The sequence below is a fragment of the Melanerpes formicivorus genome, unplaced genomic scaffold (assembly GCF_026170545.1).
Source record: "Melanerpes formicivorus ecotype bairdi unplaced genomic scaffold, bMelFor1.0.p_v2 SCAF_7, whole genome shotgun sequence".
Classification (NCBI taxonomy): Eukaryota; Metazoa; Chordata; class Aves; order Piciformes; family Picidae; genus Melanerpes; species Melanerpes formicivorus.
This window is the reverse complement of record NW_027142359.1, coordinates 23,880,465-23,900,026: the sequence shown is the minus strand read 5'-3', so window position 1 is coordinate 23,900,026 and position 19,562 is coordinate 23,880,465. Positions and strand designations below refer to the sequence as shown.

General features: G+C 50.5%; 1 protein-coding gene across 9 annotated transcripts in view; it reads left to right on the top strand.

The window, feature by feature from the left end:
- Positions 1 to 337: 337 nt before the first annotated feature.
- The window catches only part of LOC137442534 (ADAMTS-like protein 2), a 21,661-nt gene continuing 2,436 nt past the window's right edge, over positions 338 to 19,562 (top strand). For 2 of the 9 annotated variants that reach the window (XM_068141431.1, XM_068141434.1), the window contains exons 1-15: positions 338 to 562; positions 7,165 to 7,302; positions 9,452 to 9,527; positions 10,030 to 10,132; positions 10,916 to 11,061; positions 12,019 to 12,142; positions 13,370 to 13,450; positions 13,882 to 14,057; positions 14,339 to 14,759; positions 15,307 to 15,727; positions 16,537 to 16,643; positions 16,814 to 16,943; positions 17,277 to 17,490; positions 18,110 to 18,265; positions 18,562 to 18,732. In XM_068141431.1, coding sequence (XP_067997532.1) covers positions 378 to 562; positions 7,165 to 7,302; positions 9,452 to 9,527; positions 10,030 to 10,132; positions 10,916 to 11,061; positions 12,019 to 12,142; positions 13,370 to 13,450; positions 13,882 to 14,057; positions 14,339 to 14,759; positions 15,307 to 15,727; positions 16,537 to 16,643; positions 16,814 to 16,943; positions 17,277 to 17,490; positions 18,110 to 18,265; positions 18,562 to 18,732 — 2,649 coding nt within the window. In that variant the 5' untranslated portion in view covers positions 338 to 377. The other 7 variants (XM_068141432.1, XM_068141435.1, XM_068141439.1 and 4 more) reach the window with 7 other exon arrangements.

Sequence of the window (19,562 nt, the reverse complement as noted above, 5' to 3'; positions counted from 1 at the left end):
ACCAGCTTGCCCAGAAAGCTTGGGAAGGATGAATCAGGTAGCAGATGGGTTTTGTACAGGAGGAAACGAACAGAGGGGAGCGCTGAGGAGCGAGGGGCCGGCGTGGGGCAGCCCGGGTGTCTCGGGACCACACCGCTGCCCCGGCCCCGGGACGCAGCCAACGAACTCCATAAAGCAGCGAGACAAACTCCCGGCGCCGGGGCGGTACAGCTCGCAGGCGAGCTGCGGGACCGAGCCCCGGGGCGGCGGGGCGTGCGGAACGCCCGGCCCCCCCCTGCCCAGCCCCGCTCGGCCCAGCCCCATCCCCCGCCGAGCGGTCGCGCCGCGGGTCGCCGCCCGCTCCCCGGCAGGTTGTAAAGTCATTAAGTCCCTCAGCCATGTCGGCCCGAGCTCCGGCGGCGGCGGCTGCTCCTGCTCCCGCCGCTGGTGGGCTGCCTCGCCGCCTCCTCCGCGGCGGCTGCAGCAGCAGCAGCAGCGCGGCATGGCCGCCGCCGCTCCCTGCCGCCGCCGCCTCCTCCTCCTCCTTCTCTTCAGCGCCGCCGCTGCCCCCCTCAGCGCTAAGGTAAGCGGCGGCGGGTGGGCCCGCGGCAGCGGAGCCTCCCCTCTCGCTCTCTTCGCTCTTTCCCTCCCTCCCCTCAGGGAGCCGCGGCGGGTCCGGGGCCAGGAGGGGCGCTCCGAGCTACCGGGGCCGCAAGCCCCGGGCCTGCGTGTGCCGGACAGGGGCAGGCAGCGGGCGGGCACCTCAGGGGGGCGGCGGCCCCTCACCGGTGATGGCCTGGACGTGGGGGTACCCGCGCTGCTCGCCCTCGGTCTTGAAGTGCTGGAGGAGGGGAGTTTTGCCCTGTCTCCCCCACATTCAGCCCGAGGAGCAGGCGCGTTGCCTACTCCCGTGTCACTAACGAAAGGTCAACGGGGGAGTGAGGACGCCTGAGGAGGCATCCCAGAATCTCCAGAAGGACCATGGGGGAGCAGAGCCTTACCCTCGCTGGGGTTTTGTCCGAGACTGTCCCCCGCGTTCATGCTGAGCAGAGAACTGACTCCAGTTTAGGGCTGAAAACAACAACAATTTCCTCTTCCCTCTCCCTACCCCAGGTTTGGGTTTAGGCAGCTGCTTTCTCCTCCAACTGTGGGGCACATCTGGGCATCGAAGCCCCACACTCCCCTCTGCTGTCCTCCACCAAGGAACTCCTCAGCCTGGTCCTTCTCGTGGCACTTGTTTCACCAGCAGCACCTTTGCCAGTCCCTTTTTCCTACCCATGGTCTGGAGTAGGAAAATTGCCCCCATTAGTATGGCAAGGGAGGCAGAAATCCCAGCTTCACCAGGAGCTGGCTGTGCCCCTGCCTTCACGGGTCACTGCGAGCATTGTGGCTTGGCGCTCCCATTTCCCCGAGGGGAACCCCACCGGATTTCTCTACTGCTGAAGGGATTCTGCTCTGCTTAAAGGAAGAGGGGTTTGGGTTGTGCTTTCCACCCCCGCATCCCCGACTCCATAGCTGGGGTGAGGCAATCTCATATGATCTATCTTTAACATAAAGAAGACCAGATACCACAGCATTATTGCAGATAAACCAGTACTGAGGAGCAGCAGAATCTCCTGTTCTGGAGTTGTCTTAGTTTTAAAGCTCAAGTATCTCAGTTCCACTTTGTTTTTTTCCTTCCCATACATCCACTGACTGTTCTGTTTACCTCTTAACTGTGGGGCTAAGTCAGAGAGAAGTTCCAGGCAGAGCAAGTGGGGTCAAGCTAAACAAATGTGAAGTTCCTTCATTTAAGACTGACCTGGATGGACTCCTCCATCAACATGTGTACACAAGCCTTCACTGATCATGGTTCTCTGTGTCCCCAGCAGCTGTGTTTGTATAGCATGTAAGAGGAGGGCATCCAGGGCTGGGAGGAGGGCTGCTCAGCCTTCCCCAGGACAGCACACATTCACTACTGTGAGGACTCCCTTACTCCAGAACATCTCCACAGAGTCTCTGATCAAGGATTATATGGTGCAAGGTGGCTGGGTAAATGTGGTTGCTGGTATTGATTGGTATCTCTGGTGCAAGACAGTGAACAAAATGGTTATTAGGGAATTAACCTGCAGTTTATCTTTGCTGTCCTGTTTTCTATATACAGCATTGATTACACAAAGAGTATGTTATAGGAAGCCTCAATCCATAGACAGAGTAAGCAGATTCCTTCCTAGCATGGGGCTGACTATTCAGTGCCTCAAAAAAATGAGGATGGAGATGCCTCTCATGCATACCACCTCTTACTCTCCTTTTCACAGCTTTCCATCCTGTCTGCTGGCTTGCCCCAGAATGAGTGTTCTCCCACCTGAAGGGAAGGACCTAGCTGATTTAGATCAACTATTTTCTGATGATGTGCAACACTTGCCTGTGAACTTTCTGTCTCAGCAGGGCTAGGAACGGTTCTCAATAGTTCTCCACTGGCTTCTGTTCACTGGTTTTCTAATTTGTTTCTCATCTGCACCTTGTTATATGCCCAGAGTTCTGTGACTTAACTGCTGCAGTGTCACATCATCAAGCTACCAGATGAGCATTCTCCCTGATGCTGTACAAATGACTCTGTATTGCTCATTTTACCTCAGGATACCTTCCCCTCATGGAAAACTTCTCAAACATCTTGTTTCAGCTTTTCTAAGGAAAACAGGGGTTTGTGTCTGCTTCCAGCATTGAATCTCTCATGCAAACTATCTAGTCTACTAAAACAGGATAAAACAATGGCAGGATGAAAAACAGCTTTACACAAACACCACAAACATCAGGGCAAAATTGCAAATGCTATTGTGTGCTTTAATTTTCAGGGCTGTGGCCGAGTCTGTCACCACAGTTTTAGTCAGGGAATGACACAGGGAACCCAAACCAGGGGTCATTCAATTCCAGATAATGATCTGACATCAATTCCAGGCTTTAAGACATCTGAAGCTACTTATTATTTCAGTAAGTAGTGTGGTTTGCTGTAGAGAGAAGCCCTTAAGTAAAAGGATTGTGGAAATTTTGGGTAGAGGACATGCCGTTAATGGCCTCAGAAAAAGTCTGTGAAGAATTTATTTCATTTTCAGCAGCTGTTTCTAGTAGTCTTACAAGCTCAGACAGGGTTGAGCAGAACAGCAGACAGCTACTGTGCCCTTCAGTGGTGGGCCAGCCCTTAAGGCATGCCAGGCTGCAACGGAGAGCCCTCCCCGCCAAGCTCCTCTATTAAGGGAGCTAGACAAGCATGTTTGTGGTCTCTCTTCCCAGACAGCTTTTTTCCAGGACTCAGGCTTTAATGAATCTCAAGATTAGGCACAACAATAAGCAACACAGGGGACTAGGCCACCGACACAGTAATTACAGTTCTTCCCAGGTTTCTGGGAAACCCAGTGTAGCTCAGAGCAGATCCAGAGCATGACAGAGAGTCAGCAGAGGATTTATTTTACCCCTTTCAGCTCTTCAGAAAGACCGCCTGGAAATCCGATAGGATGTCAGGCCAGGCCCACTCTTCTTTGCAGGGCTGAAGCATTTATTTTGTGACAGCCTTTGTTTGGCAGGGGGTGGAAGAGGGGAAGCAGCTGCTGAGTCTTTGGTTAGACAGAAAAAGCTTTCAGTAATACTGGATTAAGGAGTGATCTTTCTGTCTTTGATACTGGCAAATCTGGAGACAGATATTTTACCCTGGAAAATTTCCCTGCAGGTTTGAGGTTCAGAGCTCTGGTCTCCCCAGAAAAGGGGAGAGGAGGGCAGCCCTCACCTCTTCTGTTACAGGTCCTGCAAGATAGGTCCAGAGCACAGAAATAACTCGGTTAGCCTCAGAGAGGAAGAACTGCAGCTGTATAATCACCCTGTGCCAAGCCGCAAATGCCTCAGGGGAAATTCCTGCGGAGAGCACCTGGCTGAACTGGAATATGGTCTGTCTTTTCTGCGGATGTAGATTTTAGGCCTGATTTTCTTCATCACCTAAAGAAATCTGACGGAACCTTTTGCCTCCTTTAGGCAGGACCCTCACCCAAACCTAGGGAGAGCCAGCCTTATAAAGCCTGGACCTACATGTATCTCCTGCTCCACTATTTCTAGCCTGTCTGTTTCTGTGACCCTCCAGCAGAGTGCAAGTTAGAGCAGCTCCAGCATCTCTTATAGCTAGAAGAGTGCAAGAGATTTGTAAAACTCTTTTGATTTCTCCTTCTGCAAAGGAGGAGACAAGGGGGAGGGATTCACTCAGACAGAAGGCAACTCTTGGGATTTGCAGAGGGGCTTGAGAAACTAAAGCTAGGAGCTAATCTAATCTGGAGTCTGTCCCACAGTCCTTAATTTATTATCTGGAAATTTGGAAAATGCAAGTATCTCTAATTAAAAACAAGAGCTATTTGTGTGTCATGGTTAATGCAGATTTATTTCTGACAACATGATAAATTCAGTACAGATTGGAACCAGCTGCCCTAACTCTAAGTACCTGAAGATCCCCCTCCACGTCACCGTGCCTAAGTCTTCACTGACCAAAGGGGACAGCTAAGCGTCGTCCTTGCTTACACAAGGAAATAAACACTCCTAGGCAAGGACTGGCAAGGGAGCTTGGTCATGGAAAAACCTGAGAGCCAAATCAATCTACTTAAAAAGTGATTGATTCCTCCATTGTGGAGAGGAAGCAGGAGCAGGGCTTATGGGCACAGCAGAACACATTTTATTATATATTGAAAAAGCCTCTTTGACTAGCATCCTTGAAGAAATCTTCATTTGGCCTCCTTTCATTCCTGAAAGTCACAGCACAGAAAGAAACATTTTCTTTTCTTGCTGAAAGAATGAGGTGCACAAAGGCAGAGGTGCTGATCTTCCCCAAACCTCAGCTCTGCCACCACATGCCTAGGTATCCAGGCAAAACATCCAAGAGCAATAACCCTGATAAGGAGCCCAAAGCTTTCTAATACCCCAAACACACACACCGGTTTTGTTTTTTTAACCCAGGGATGGAGCAGTAGAACAGGCTGTTTCACTTCCCTTTGCCTGTTTCCCTTCTGCCCCATCTCACCTATTTGGATTTTAAGATTGGTGGAGCAGGACTGTCTTGTGGGTTACAGCTACAGATTTTTTATTGCCTCCTGGGGAAAAGCTCTGTAAATATTACAGCTTTTGGTCCACATGCCTTCCCCTCCATCCAGCTACTCAGTGAAGTAGTAAGACACCAGCTTTGGTTATTACACCTGCTATGGGAAAATCTGACCTGTGCTGAGCTCTCTGCAGAGACACCAGATAAATCATTGGCATTCTCCTTCCCAGCAGTTGTGAAATGCTCCTCTTCTTCCACAGGCCTTGAGATGCTTATCACAGAGGAGCATATTGGGGGTCAGGGAAAGATTTTTAGCTAAAAATACCTTAGATTAAGAGAACTTTGATTTCTTTCCTGTGTCAATGTGGAAGCTACATAGTCAGCATTTCCATTTACAGTCTGATAATAGACAGTCAGACAAAAATCCTCATAGGAAAGAGGTTGAGAAGATCATTTAGAAGACAAGAAAAAGGTATTTTTGACAACATCCCTGTGTCTTTTAAACTTAATTTTTCTCATGAGCAACTCAGCTGCTGGCCACAGCATTTGGTCCCTGTCAGGCAAGTCTATTCCAGCCAGAGCATCTAAGTACAGCAGTGTTTTGGTGTGTTGGTTTTTGACATCAACTACTGCAATCACTAGATACTAAAGCATCAGGTAACATGCTGGGTTGGTGTTTGGGTTTTTTTTCAGCACAGTAGGTTACTGTCAACACGTCCTGGCTACCACCAAGAAAGGGCACTATGTGCATTTCAGCCACACCAAGTTACAATGGGAAAACATTTGCACAAACCCAGCTGCCTTTCCTCTGCCCAGAGGAGGTTCTTTTGGCAGACACTGTAGAAACAGCAAGTCCTCAGACAGGAATTACACTCCAAGATGAAAAACGCTTAGGCTTTGTTACACCACCAAAGAGCATAAAGCCAAGAGACAGTCAACCAAAACAGTGAACAGAGCACATTTAGTGATAAGCAAACCCTGCTGAATTTTCTCTCCCAGCCACCAGTGGTGCTTTGCAACAGGGCTATCAGCCAATGCCACAAACCAGCTTGTTTTGTTAATAGTAGCACTGAGGCTACTTCCCTGAGCCCTTGCTTTAACAGAACTTTACACACACACACAAATTACTCATTTTCTTCTACTAATCCTGAAGCACTCAGCATTTTCAGCTGGATAAATCCCTTCCAGTCCCTGTCCCACTTAAACTCATGGCTGTATTTAACACTCTTCACAGCTGTATTTCAGTAAACAGAGAATTAGTTCCTGCCGGGGCTGGTTTGCCAAAGTCCCTGGGAGCTTTTAGGCCATCAGACACTAAACAGGCAAATAGTGCAAGGAAGGGAAAAAAAAACCAAACAGCTAAAACACAGAATCTCTTACCTGCTGGGAATTGTGGAGGCACAGCCAACAGCAGTCTGCTGCAATGACCACCATGGGGCCAAACAAGCTCAGGTTTGCCAAATTTAAAGGCTCAGGCATGCTGGGAGAGGGAGCAATCATCTTCTGAGTGTAATGGGATGCATGGAGAGAGAGGACAGCAGCAACTGCAGGAGGCTCTGATTCTGAAGCACTCTTGAAAAGGACTTTTGTGAAGGTTGGAGGGTGAGGAGCTTAGACCTGGGCTGATTTAGTTATAAAGAGAAGTTTATTTGTTGAAATGCAGCCACAGGGAGCAATATATGTGTTCCCCCAGCTTCCCTGCAGGCAGGCCAAACACCGCAGCTCTTCCTCTGCTCACCTGACCGTGTGTCAGGCCCAGGCAAGCAGCGTGAGCCATGATCTGCTGTTCTGTCTGACTGGGGCTGGGAGTGATGCTGTAGGGTCAGGCTGCAGCCAGCGTTACTCTCACACATGTCTAGCCCAGCAGCCCTTCTCTACATCGTGTCATGAGATGCCAGAAGCATCCCATTTCCCATGCATAACTCAGTCTGGGAGGGAAATTTGCATTTTGAGACGTGAGGCTGGTGTGGTCCCACAATGGCCTGATCCTGCTGCGGTTGTCCCAGTCCTGGCCATTTAGAAAGCTTCCAAGTGATGTGGTCCCTAGGGGAACTGCCTTTGGAAGGCCCTTCAGTGCCCAGGGTGGTGAGGACCCAGTTTCGCCAGCTAACCATCCTCTGTTTCTGTCAGGACAGTAGTGAGGCAGCAGATGGAGCTGACCCTTGGGATGAAGAAGTCACCAAGTGGTGGGGGGAGTGGAGCTCCTGGTCCACCTGCTCCCGGTCCTGCGGGGGAGGTGTGATGTCCCGGGAGAGGCACTGCTTGCGCCAGAGGTGAGTTGTGTCCCAGCCTGAGCCCTTTCCCAGGTCTTAAGGGGCAGAGGGGAAATGGGGTGCTCCCAACCTGTGTTTTTGGGGTTCTGGGTTTGCAGGATTTGCCATTCCTCTCTCAGAAAGGAAGGTGGTTGTTGCCTGTGTGGCAGGCAGTGAGCAGGTAGTGTTGGGAGGGCTGATGAGGAGGAAGTATGCTACAGTGGGGCAGGTGACAGGCCCACTGAACACGTCACCCACTCAGCCTGGCTCATCTGAGTTGGGAGCATGAGATTGGTGCCCTCTTGGGGTCTGAAGAAGACTTGAAGATGACAGTGTTGTGGGCTGGAGAAGGCTGTCTCTGTTTCTCACCTTTCTTTTGCAAGCCCTCATTTATGATGGCTGCTCTGACCAACCTAACCCTAATTTGTAGGCAATTGGTGTGCTCAGGATGTGGGGATGTATTCCCAGACACCTTATGGGGACTTGGTTTACTCCTGGCAGCAGCCATCTCAGCCATATCTCAGCAATCTCCCCTCTTTATTCTCCACAGAGCTTGTAAGACTTTTTTTCCTCTCTGTCATTTATCTGGCTGTCCCCTACAGCAGCTACAGTCCTGCTGTCAGTTGGACTGGGTTTGTGAGAGTGAGGACAGCTGGGGAAATTCAGCTTCCTGAACTGCCCACCTTACTACCAAGCCCCCCTCCTCCAGCCCCTTACTAACCTGCTGTTACTCTAGGCTCCTGAAATGCTAATGAGAGCCAGTATGCTGCAGCACAGCAAGCCCACGGGGGCTGCCTGCTCCACATTCAGCCCTTTGCTTTCTGCATGAATACACTCCTGAAGACAGGAAGCTCAAGCTACAGCCCTCAACCTGATCTCCTTCCTGCAGCAGAAAACTTCTTTTACATAGGCTGGTTGGCAGCACAATGAGGGTCCTGATGTGTTGTGGCACCTTTGTCTGGACGCAGCCTCCTCACTAACTGAGCTTGCCAGTCCTTGCTGCTGCTGCTTGTCCTCCCCAGCTCATCATGGACATCATGGAAGAGCAATGGGAAACAGAGGGTGGAAGGGACCTTGGGGCTGTCCCACGCCCTGCAAAGCCAGCAAGCTCTCTTCTGGCAGTTCTTCTGCCCTTTGGATGCTGCCAGAAGAGAGATTTTTTTTCTCCATTTGGGATCTGCTCTCTCCTTGACTCCACAGCTGGGGAGAGGAGGGCTTTGCTGTGGTATTTTACTCCAGGGATCAAGTCTGAATTTATATATATATAAAAAAAAAAAAAAACCCAGTGTAAATAACCCAGCCAAAAATCTTCTGCAGCTTTAAGGAGAACTCCTTAAATGTGAGCCAGGTATGGCCACGAAACAGTCTCTGCCTGAGTCTGCAGGAAACCTCTGCTTCAGCTCAAAGGGCTGGCAGTTTTTAAGCCCTTTAGTACAAGTTTAGGCTTTGATAACATTATGTAAGGCATTGGTCTGGCAGGACAGCTGCAGTACCTCTAACCAATCCAGCTTGAATATGCCTACAGAGTTCTTCATTACACATCCCAAATGCATCCTAAGTTCACAATACTGTTAGCACATTGTCTGCTGCTGTTCTTTGCACAGAGCACATTGCCTTAATCTGTAGTCTCGGCCATTCTCCCTACATCTTCCTAGCTTTATCCCCTGGATAACTCCCAGCCAGAGCTAAAGCATCAAGAGTTGAGAAATTGCTGTGGTTTTGGTCCATCACCTGCACCAAGCCTTTCCTGCTAGCTTTATAAGGTAGCCAGTCTCCAGGAGAGGTGCCATCTCTCTGTCTGCTTCACAATGAATCCTGAAATCAGCTCCCCTGGTTACTGCAGATTCTGGGCACTGCTGTGGGAGCGATGGATCATCAGGATCTATTGACCTTTTGGAGCCCAGAAATGAAAGGACACAAGGGGTGGGTAATATTCCACTTGCTCCCCATGTGATGAATCTTCCCCAAAATGAGAGTGGCCTAAAATCACAGTCCACCTAAACCCACCTAAAATGTGATTCAGAGATGTTCGCTACTCTGAATCCAGAATGCTTTGCTCTGATAAAATGCCTGCCTTGCTTCTTCCCCTTAAATCAGCCCTGACTTCCCTGTCATCCTCAATACCTTAGACCTTCAAGGACCTCCAGCTTCTTTTCTTTCTGCTTTGCAGGCTCCAGACACCCCAGGGAACAAACAGCACCATGTGCGTTGGTCAAGCCAAGCATTACCAACTGTGCCAGCAGCAGGTGAGAACCACTTCCAGTACTGGCTGATCCTCAGTGGGGGGTATGGGACTTGGGTGGGGGTCACACTTCAAGCTGTAGGAGCACCAGCACTCAGGGTGTGACTGGTCTGTCAGAGGAGTGCAGACAAAGGGTATGATCCACTCCTGGAGTGTACCTTTGAAGACATAGGAGATGTGTGCTATGGTCTGGGACTGAGGTGTGGGGGAAAAGGATATAAACACATATTCTTGTGGGGCTGAGGGGAGGGACATTTTTCCAGTAAGCTTTTCACTTTGCTGGAATTAATTTTTGCAGGACTGTTAAATTCAGCTGTCTGAGGTACCCTTGGTGATGGAGGCCTGGCCTTTCTGTCTGTATTATGGCACCTCAGAGTCCATTACTGATTCCTTCCAGGGTTGCCAGGGCATTTTCATCCTCCAAGGATGGAGCAGGGACAAGCAACTGTCACAACAACCACATCTGTGACATAGGGAGCTCTTGATAACATTTATTCCCTCCATAGCCCTGCCCAGCCAACACAGCAAGCTTCAAACAGCAGCAGTGTTCCAGTTTCAATGCCAAAGCCTTTGGGAAGCACTACTACCATTGGATGCCCCTCTATCCAGGTGGGTTTTCATAGCTTCAGGCAAAGGGTTAGGGTGAGAAAACACCCACAGGACCTTTCCAGACACAAGAGAAGAGAAAGGTCCGGGGGGACAAGTGATAGATGCTCCTGGGTGGTCTGGAAGTACTTCCCTATGCTCCCTGTTTTGGAGAAATGACTTCCTGTCTCTTCACAGAACTGCTCCACCCAGCCAGGGCTCCTCCCTCGCCCCATTGCTTGTGTTTTGGATCCTGCATCAGCAAGCACTGTTGGGCAGACAGGACACTAGCTTCTCTGAGTTGTCTTGGCTAACCAACAGTCATCTTGGCAGAGCTGGGTGTTCATACTCTTTGTGCTTTTTACCCTTCTGGCTGCCTCTGTCACCCAGCACGCTTCCCACCGAGTTGGTGGTGGGTTGTTCTGAACAGGATGCCCAGGGGCCACACCCCTCGCATTTGGTACCCCTATTACAGGTCTTGCTTTCTCTTGTGTATTTAGGTGTGGCCTGGGCCCTGCTGATGCAGATTCCCATGCGGGGATGGCACTGCAAAGGGCAGAGGGTATGCTGAGGAAGAGGGTTAGCCAACAAGAAGTATTTCTCTTAGGCATGGTTCCCAGCTGCAGTCTCATACCATGACCCCTTTACTACTGCAAAATCTGTAGCCTTGGGGGTCTCATCTCAAGCAGCAGGAACATCCAAGGTGACATTGAACCATGAGTATAGATAAGAGGAAAGCCCCTTTCCTTGCAGCTCATCTCCAAGCACCTTGATCTGCCTAGTGACTTTCTGCCTCTGTCCCTTCAGATGATTACACCAGTATCTCAAATAAGCCATGTGACCTCCAGTGCACTACACGGAGTGGAGAGAGGCAGCTGATGGCCCGAGCACAGGATGGTACTTCTTGCAAGGACAGGACCTACCAAGGGGTCTGCATCAATGGCAAGTGTGAGGTGAGGCTCTGGGGGGCAGTGGCACAGAAATTTGGAGCATTAAGTGGAGGAGTTGACCTCCTGATCATCACAGGACCAGGGGTCCCATCAGGAAACTGGAACAGAGGCCTGGCATGAGGTAGCTACAGTCACTGTTGAATACCTATGGGCTGGAGGAGAGCAGAGGTTCACACAGAGGGGATTCTATATGTTCACATGTTCCCACTGGGTGACAGCACTTTCCTCCCAGCACAGAGATGACAGGAATGTCAGGTTTGTTTACAAAGTCATCCAATTTGAAACAAAAAATTATAACACCTTGTGTTTGATATTTCACCTCACAGATCAGTGATGGATATAGAGAACGTCAGAGAGATGCTTTTCCACCTCAGAAAGGCCTGCCTTTGGTACAACATTCACAGATTGCATTGGGTTGGAAGGGACTCTCAAAGGTCATCTTGTCCAACCCCCCTGCAGTGAGCAGGGACACCTCCAACTACTAGATCAGGCTGTCCAGGGTCATGTTGAGTCTGATCTTGAATGTCTTCAGGGATGGGGCCTCAACCGCATCCCTGGGCAGCCTGTTCCAGTATCTCATTGTAAAGAACTTCCTCCTAACGTCCAACATTAATCTACCCTGCTCCAGTTTAAAGCCATCTATTGCTTGAACCTTCTCCTGGAGAGATGTTGTGTGTCAGGATTTCAGTGAGAAGGAGCAACTTAAATGCAGAGACAGATGGAACCAAAACAGCTTACCCAAATCTCACTCCACTCACCACCCTGCCCCTGCTTCAGGGTCACAGTGTAGATAGTCACAAGTCACATGAGAGAATTTCTGCTACTGTTGGATTCATTACTGCAAGCTAACCTACATCCCAGAGCCTCACTAAAAAAGGGTGGTGGCATTTACTTGACCAGCCCCTGGCCTACGGAGATCAGCTGGCCCCAGGAAACCCTCTCTTCTTGTATTCCTTGCAGCCAGTTGGGTGTGATGGGAGCCTGTATTCGCCACGGACGATGGACAGATGCAGGGTGTGTGGAGGGGACGGCAGCACTTGCCACCGTGTCTCGGGCAGCTTCCGAAAGGCAATCTCACAGATAGGTACTCCCTGCTACCACAGTCCAGAGACCTCACCTGCTACTTCTTACCACCAGCGGGCATGGAGGGTGACTGGCTTGAACATGGGTAGGAGTTTTCCCAGCTGCTTGGTGGAAAAAGCTGAAGAGTGCCAGCCCTGCCTAAATGCCTGTGTTTTGTCCTTTCCACTTAATCAACAGAGGAGATTGGTTTGATGTGCTGTGTATTAGGCTGGTAAGGTTTCCCTTCACCTCTTTACAATAGGAAGCAGCTGGGGATCTATTTGTTCCTATTGATTTTGGCATCTTGCCCACCTCAGATAATGTGAAGAGATCGATGAATCTTCTTCTATTTGTGCTACGTGTTCACTTGAAACTGAAGCTGCTACGATGAGGGTCACAGCGTTTGTTTCAGCCTGCACTTAGTCTCCTGCTTTTCCCAGTCACAGCTGAGGGACAATTCCTCTGAAACCGGGCTGAGATTCATCCCTTGCAACCTCATGGCCCATTCCTCCACCCACAGAAGGATTAGTCTGTGGTATGCTCATTAGTAATTAATTAACTGTGGTTTGAGGCCGTTTTGGAACATCATTTCACACTGTTGTTGTTTCACTGGTTTGCCTCGTTCTCTGCAGCCACCAGACTAGAAAAGTACTCGGGCCCCTTTCCAGAGCAGGGGTGATGCTGCTAACCCCTCTAGCAGTACAGATGCAGTTTTGGCCTCCCATTCCAGTTCCCATAAAATCTTACAGAACAGACAAGTCCTACATTTCTAGCAGGAGAGACAAGCTGCCAAACCACGCAACTTTAAGAGCCTTCTTATTTCCTCTCCCTTTAAAGGTCAATTTTTATGCTACTCCTGAGACAAATCCTGTTGAGTCAGGAGCTGAGGGGACCTATGGTCTTCTCCATCCACTCTTCAGCATCAGTCCTGATCACTGGTAAGCTTTCTTGCCAGAAAGAGCGTGAGAGAACATTCATCCACACACCTAAAGCCAGACTGTGCAGTTCCTTCCTGACTCCAAACCTAGCAGTGTGCAGACTGAGCCTTAGAGACCTGTAATGGGATTTCAGAGAGGAGCTGGGGTTAGAGCTCACAGGCTGGCACAAGAGGCATTTATATACTTAGCATCCTGCCCTGAAAGAGCAGCATTGCCCTTCTATGTACACACTTGTCCCACAGGCTGCTTTTCTTACCTAGACCTTTTAATTCTGTCTGGGGGTTTTTCTCACTTTCTGTTCTGTTCCTCAGGTTATGTCTTCATCACCAACATCCCTGCTGGTGCTACAGACATCCTCATCATTGAACGCAGGAAAACAGAGAACATCCTGGGTAAGCAGAGGAGCTGGATGGATGTGGAGAGTCCAGCTCAGCTGCGTGGGAGGTGGGAGGAGGGCTGTGTACTGTGAGAGAGCTGTCTCTAAGCATTGCCTCCAGAGTAGCTCAGGGCCACTTCATCTCTCTGTTAAACCAAGGCTATCACATCTCAAGCAGCCAACAGCAGGAGGGACATTTGGAAACCCCCCTCACACTGGGCAGTCCCTGCTGTGAAGACATTTGTGCTCCTTTTGGAAATGGAAATGAAAGCCGCAGGTGTTGAACACAGCCGACCTGACCTGATGTGGAAGAGGAGCTGGAGGGCCTGTGGGTCTTTTCCTGTCAGGCTTTTCTCTGTCCTGAGCTGTTTGCTGTGCTCAGTTGCCAGGGCGGCCCTGGTGTCCTGCACAGAGCACCACATATGTCCCTTTTCTCTCTCTCTGAAGCACTTGCAGATGAATCTGGGCATTTCTTCTTCAATGGCAACTCTGCCATTGACAATCCCCAGAACTTCAGGGTAGCTGGCACCATCTTCAAGTACCGACGGCCCTCAAGCCTGAACTCAGATGGGCTGGAGTACATCATAGCTCATGGACCCACTAACCAATCTCTGAATGCTATGGTATGTAAGGAGCTAGTTTTAGGCTTTCCTGTCTTGCCTGTCCCAAAATTGTGAGCCTCCCTCAGATGAAGGGAATATTAACCTGGTTACCAAGCCAAACCTGAGCATGTAGGTGGCTGAGGTAGCCAGATGCTGTCTTGGGGAGGTTGCTTCTTGGATTTATAAGCATCCTGTCTTCTCTTAATATCCATCCTGAAATGGATGTGGCTAGAAGAGGTCTCTGGGAAATACCCATACTTAAAATAAAAGGGGGGTTTGTTTTGTATCCCTGTTTCCTCCAGTACTATAACTTTAATGGGAAGATGCCACATGTAACTTACGACTACACTGTACCACGGACACCACCTCTCCAAACTGCAGCCCCTGATGTAGAAGGACCTCTCTATCATCACCTACCAGAGACCAGCCAGGACCATGCCATTCCAGCCAACTCCAGAGCTGCCCAGGACTTCAATGCCACATGGCTCTCCCTGTCACCAGATGACACCAGTGAACAGCTTCCTCTAAGAGAAGGGCATGAAGATTTAGGCTTCAGCCACCCACACTTCTTCCAAACCAACTCCAGCAGTCAGACTCAAGACTGGGTTTGGGAGCAAGGTGAAGAGAAGGAGAAGTATGACTTCCAGATAAGACAAGTCTACCATGCAAACACAGCAGGAGAGGAAGAAGCAGCAGCAGCAATTGGTGGAGAAACAGAGTTGGGTTGGTTGCTTTGTTTTTCCTTCTCTCCTGTTTTCTTCATTGGAACTGGACGTCCTTCACTGGTCTTCTTGAAATCTAAGGTGGCTTCACCATTAGAGCAGACGGGAGGGAAAGATGATTAGTAGCAAGGTGGACAGTCTCAGGGAAGCAGCAAGAGGCCAGTGGCTCTGTAAGGGAAGGGGAACTGGGAGAAGGTGGCCATGACACAGATCAGGCAGTGCTCTCCCAGGGCAGTGACAACAGCAGGTTGCAGCCACAGTCCAGTGATCACCAGGTGAAAGCAAGGGGACAAGTCATTTGAGGTCAGTCTGTGAAAGCCAAACAACAATCCAGGGACAAAGTACATCTGCAGCCATCTACTGTTCAGGTCTGGCCTGAGGGGCCAGGCTTGAGCTTAAGTGGAGGTCCTGAGCAATGGGCAGAGCATGTGAGAGGTTGGTCAGGGAAGTTAAGGCCTGTTGGTGCACCCTGGTGGCAATTTGTGATTTTGAGGCCAAATACTGGATGGTTTTTGCACAAGCCATCTGATCTGGTATTTTCCTTCCAGCTCTCAGGTTCAATCAGATTTCCATCAGCACGGCTGTACCCTACAACATGAGGAGATCTGAGCTCTCGGAGAACAGCCGCGCAGCACCCCTGGGGCTTCGTCTCTTCAGGAGACTGTGCCACCGAGACCCTCACAACACTGCCTTCTGCAGGGAGCTGCAGCACCTGGCAGTCAGGCTGGCCCTGAAGAACTCCACAGCAGAGCTGTGGACCAAGACAGCTGCCCAGTGGCCACAGGGCCTCCACAAAGCACCGGCCCATAAGAACTCACTGGAGGACTTGAAGGTGGAGGCATTTGCTGGGAGTCAGGGGGAAGCAGCCAACTACAGCATGATGGCATCTGTGGAGAGCCTTCTACTAGGTGCCAGCCCAACCACGGACATCAGCCAGGCAGAGCCTCTGCAAGCCCCTGGCACTGAAAGGTGGCACTCGGTTTCCTGAGCAAAACAGGAGCATGGTTATCTGGGGAGGGAGGGTCAGGTCAATCCTCTGGTAGTTTCACTGCTGTCCTAGATGTCCCCAGTCACCAGCATCCACCAGTGGCAGCTGCTATAGATGCTTGGTGTGTCCTCTGCAAACTGTCACAACTGGCCTGATATGGAGCTCCTAGAACGTAGTTCAGGTCTCCCTGCCTCTAGGGAATCCATTAAATAAGTGCAGAAGGACCTGTGAGGCCAAGTCTCAGGGGACTATAAAGAAGGCCAGGAGTCTATAGCGTGTTACATACGGGTATTTGCCACCACATCATGGCCCTTCTGTCCTGTTTCTCTGGGCACATAAGCTTCTATAACTTGAGTATCCATGTCAGGAGGCTGAGGGCTAGCATTTAAACCTTTCTGGCAAGCCACACATGAACTCTTCCCACCACATTATATGATACTAACAGGAGCCTTGCTTGAGCTCCCCTTTGCAACATAACATCATACCTCTGAGAAGTGGCAGTTGAGCTGATGCTGAGGGCACCTGAATCGTTGAAAGCCCATAATATGCACAAGACTCACTACAAATGATGCCTCTTCTCAGAAGGGGTGATCCACAGCCTTGATAATTTAATTCAGGAGATGGATCATGGCTTTACCCTCAGCTATATAGTGGTCTGTCTTGCCCAGGTTGGAGGAGACGAAGTGCAGAAACACTTGGGTTTCTTCCTGTCTTCAACGGCAGGAGGAATTTCACTCCATTTTGCCGCAATTTTCTCATTTATAGCTCATTCCACCTCCTTTTTCCACAGCAATGAGTTTGATGTGAGCCCCGTGGGCCATGATGATATCAGCTTGGCTGACATGTATCGGTGGAAAGTCTCAGCTTACGCCCCCTGCAGCTCCACGTGCACCTCAGGTAGGTTTGGCTTCCAGCGACTGTTCAGCTGCTGCTGGAGACAATACTGGTGCTTTTTTAAATGGTAGGAAGACTTTCAGATGCAGTGAGCACTCCAGTAGTTTAATCATGGTGGGAGGAGGCTTTTGGATCTGATGGAGCCTGACCAAGAGAGGGTCTTGATTGCCCAGCAGGTATCAGCACCTCCTATGCGATGTGTGTGCGGTATGACGGAGTGGAAGTGGATGAAACATACTGTGATGCCCTAACCCGACCAGAACCCACTCACGAGTTTTGCACAGGGAGAGACTGCCAGCCTAGGTGAGCAGAAATGTCTTCAGATGACCTTGGGGACAATGTATCTTGCTAAGGATAATTTTCTGCTCAAAGGATATGACCATTTCCAGGCTGAAAGATACACTTAAGCAGCTGTGTCCTTGTATCCCCTTAACTAAGTTGCTTGCAAAGGACAAAGTTGGCTTCCAAGACCAGCATCTCCTTAACACTGACATCTACATAACGAGCAGATTCATAGTGGCAGCTGCTGGGTGAGGGAATCCCAGGTGTGCAGGCACTCCCCAGAAATCCAGTGTTCCATGTCCCCCTTACCTGGGTTTTGCTTTGTGCTTTCTCTCCTGGGGACTGCTCGTGGAGGTGGGAGACCAGCCGGTGGAGTGAATGCTCCAGGACCTGTGGTGAGGGCTATCAGTACCGCACTGTGCGCTGCTGGAAGATGCTGGCTCCAGGATTTGACAGCTCAGTTTATGACGACCTCTGCGAGTCAGCTGGGCTGGCCAGGCCCATGGAGAGGAAAGCCTGCAAGAACAAGGCCTGTGGACCCCAGTGGGAGCTGTCCGAATGGTCTGAGGTAGGCATCAGGGAGCTTTGCTCCTAGAGGTAAGGAGCTGGCCTGAGCTGGGACCTGGAGGAAGGTGGCTGGCAAATGTTGGCTGCTGAGGAAACCTTTGGCTAACTGCATGCTGGGGAAACAAGGGCTGCCTTTACCCACATTCCCCTTGCTCTGGCACTACTCAGCTAACAAAGGCCATTGCAACATATTTTTTTCTAAGGTCACTTCTCTCAAGCAGGATGTTGACCAAATAAAAGTCTTGCCAGCAGAAGGCTTTGTCTTCCCTCTTCCAGGACCATTCTATGATTCTAAGGATGAGTGGGGAAACAGTAGCATGGAGATACAGAAAACCTAAAACCCAGTCAGAATCCCTTTGACTTTCCACAACCTGCTTGGGACTGGACCAGTAGCCCAATGATTTTGAAAAGCAGTCCAGGCATCAGCGTATTAGAGCTCTAGGACCCAATAAGCAGCAGAGATACAGACAGACCCACCTTGTCCTGTCCCTGGTAGTGCCCTTTCCTCACTTTCCTAGTGCCACAGGAGGAAGATGAGGCACAGCTGCCTCCCTTACCTTTGCTTATCCCCCATGTTCTGTGCTGCTGAGCCTGGGGCTGACCTGTTTTGCCTCTTGCAGTGCTCGGCCCGCTGTGGCACGCAGGGGACCATGAAGCGGGAGGTGCGCTGCTCGGTGGAAGCATCCCTCTGTGACGAGTCCCAGAAGCCCAGCAGCGAGAAGGCCTGCACAGGGCCACCCTGCGACCGCCGCTGGACTGCTTCCGACTGGGGCCCGGTGAGTCCAGAGGGTCTGCTGCTCCTGGCAGCTAATGCAGGCAGGAGGGAGCAGGGCGTCAGTCATGCCACTGCTCTCTTCTGGCAGAGGCTAAGCTACACAAGCTAGGATAATCTGTACTTCTGATTAGCTGTTAGGTGAGCTCATGGCACCTGGAGAATGGAAGGCCCTGGGATCCAGTGGTGCAGTCTCAGGAGTAGGGCTAGGCTCTGGACTTGGGTCTCCTGGCACCACTGTCCCTGACTGCTCCACCTTCCTGCTCTCTGATATGTCTAAATGCCCTTTATTCCTCCAAGTGCTCAGGTTCGTGTGGTGAGGGGCGCATGAGCCGTTTCATCGTGTGTCGCAACCTGGAGGACAAGGTGATCTCCAACTCGCAGTGTGACCCAGCCACCAAGCCCTTGGCTGTCCATCCATGTGGAGACAAGAACTGCCCTGCACACTGGGTGGAGCAGGAGTGGGACCAGGTAAAGCTAAGGCGGACTGTGTCCTCAGCCTTCTTTCCCACCCCATATCCACAGGAGATGGAGGGAGCTTGGTTCCCTTGGCAGAGCAAGACTGTATGGTGCAGCCTCCAGTCGCAGAGCTGTACCCTTGTCCTAGCTTCTTTTAGAAAGAGGGAAGAAGTAAGAAATGCCCTAGTGTGTCCCACCATACTCTATAGACCACCCTAAAGTTTGTGGCCTTTGCTGCCTTCCCAGGGACCTCCATTGGAGGGCAGCAATGTCCTAAGGAACTCATTCTCTTACCTCTTAATTCCCGCCTCAGCAGAGCTCTTTGTCCAGAATCTACACTCACCTCTCCTAAGATTTTGGTCCCACCACTAAAGAGAAAGCCTCAACAAAACCAGCTTCATCTAAAATAAATAACAAAGTAGGGATTCACAAAACACTAAGGAAGAAGGTTTGTAGGGAATCAGAGAAGCAGCCAAGCCCACTCCTCTCTAACCAAATCTCAGTTCTCATTTTGCTGACATTCAGCTGAGCTTCCCTCCAGCACTGGTAATGAGCATGAACTGATTCAACATGGAGATCCATAGGAGTCCTATAAGCCTCTTCTGTTCTAGCCTATGGTGTGGGTCACACGAAATACTGCGGTGCAGTTTTTCAGCCCTGGGCAGGCTACTAAACTCACCTGAACTCTGAAAGACCAGCTGAGCTCCCCACCTTTGCCTGTGTCAGCTTCTTTGTCTTTGCTGTGTTCCCTCAGCTGATCAGCTCTGAGTCCATGAGATGACTAAGGGCAAGTGCAGACCAGGTGTACTGTGGTGAAGGAGGACACAAAAACATTGCAATAT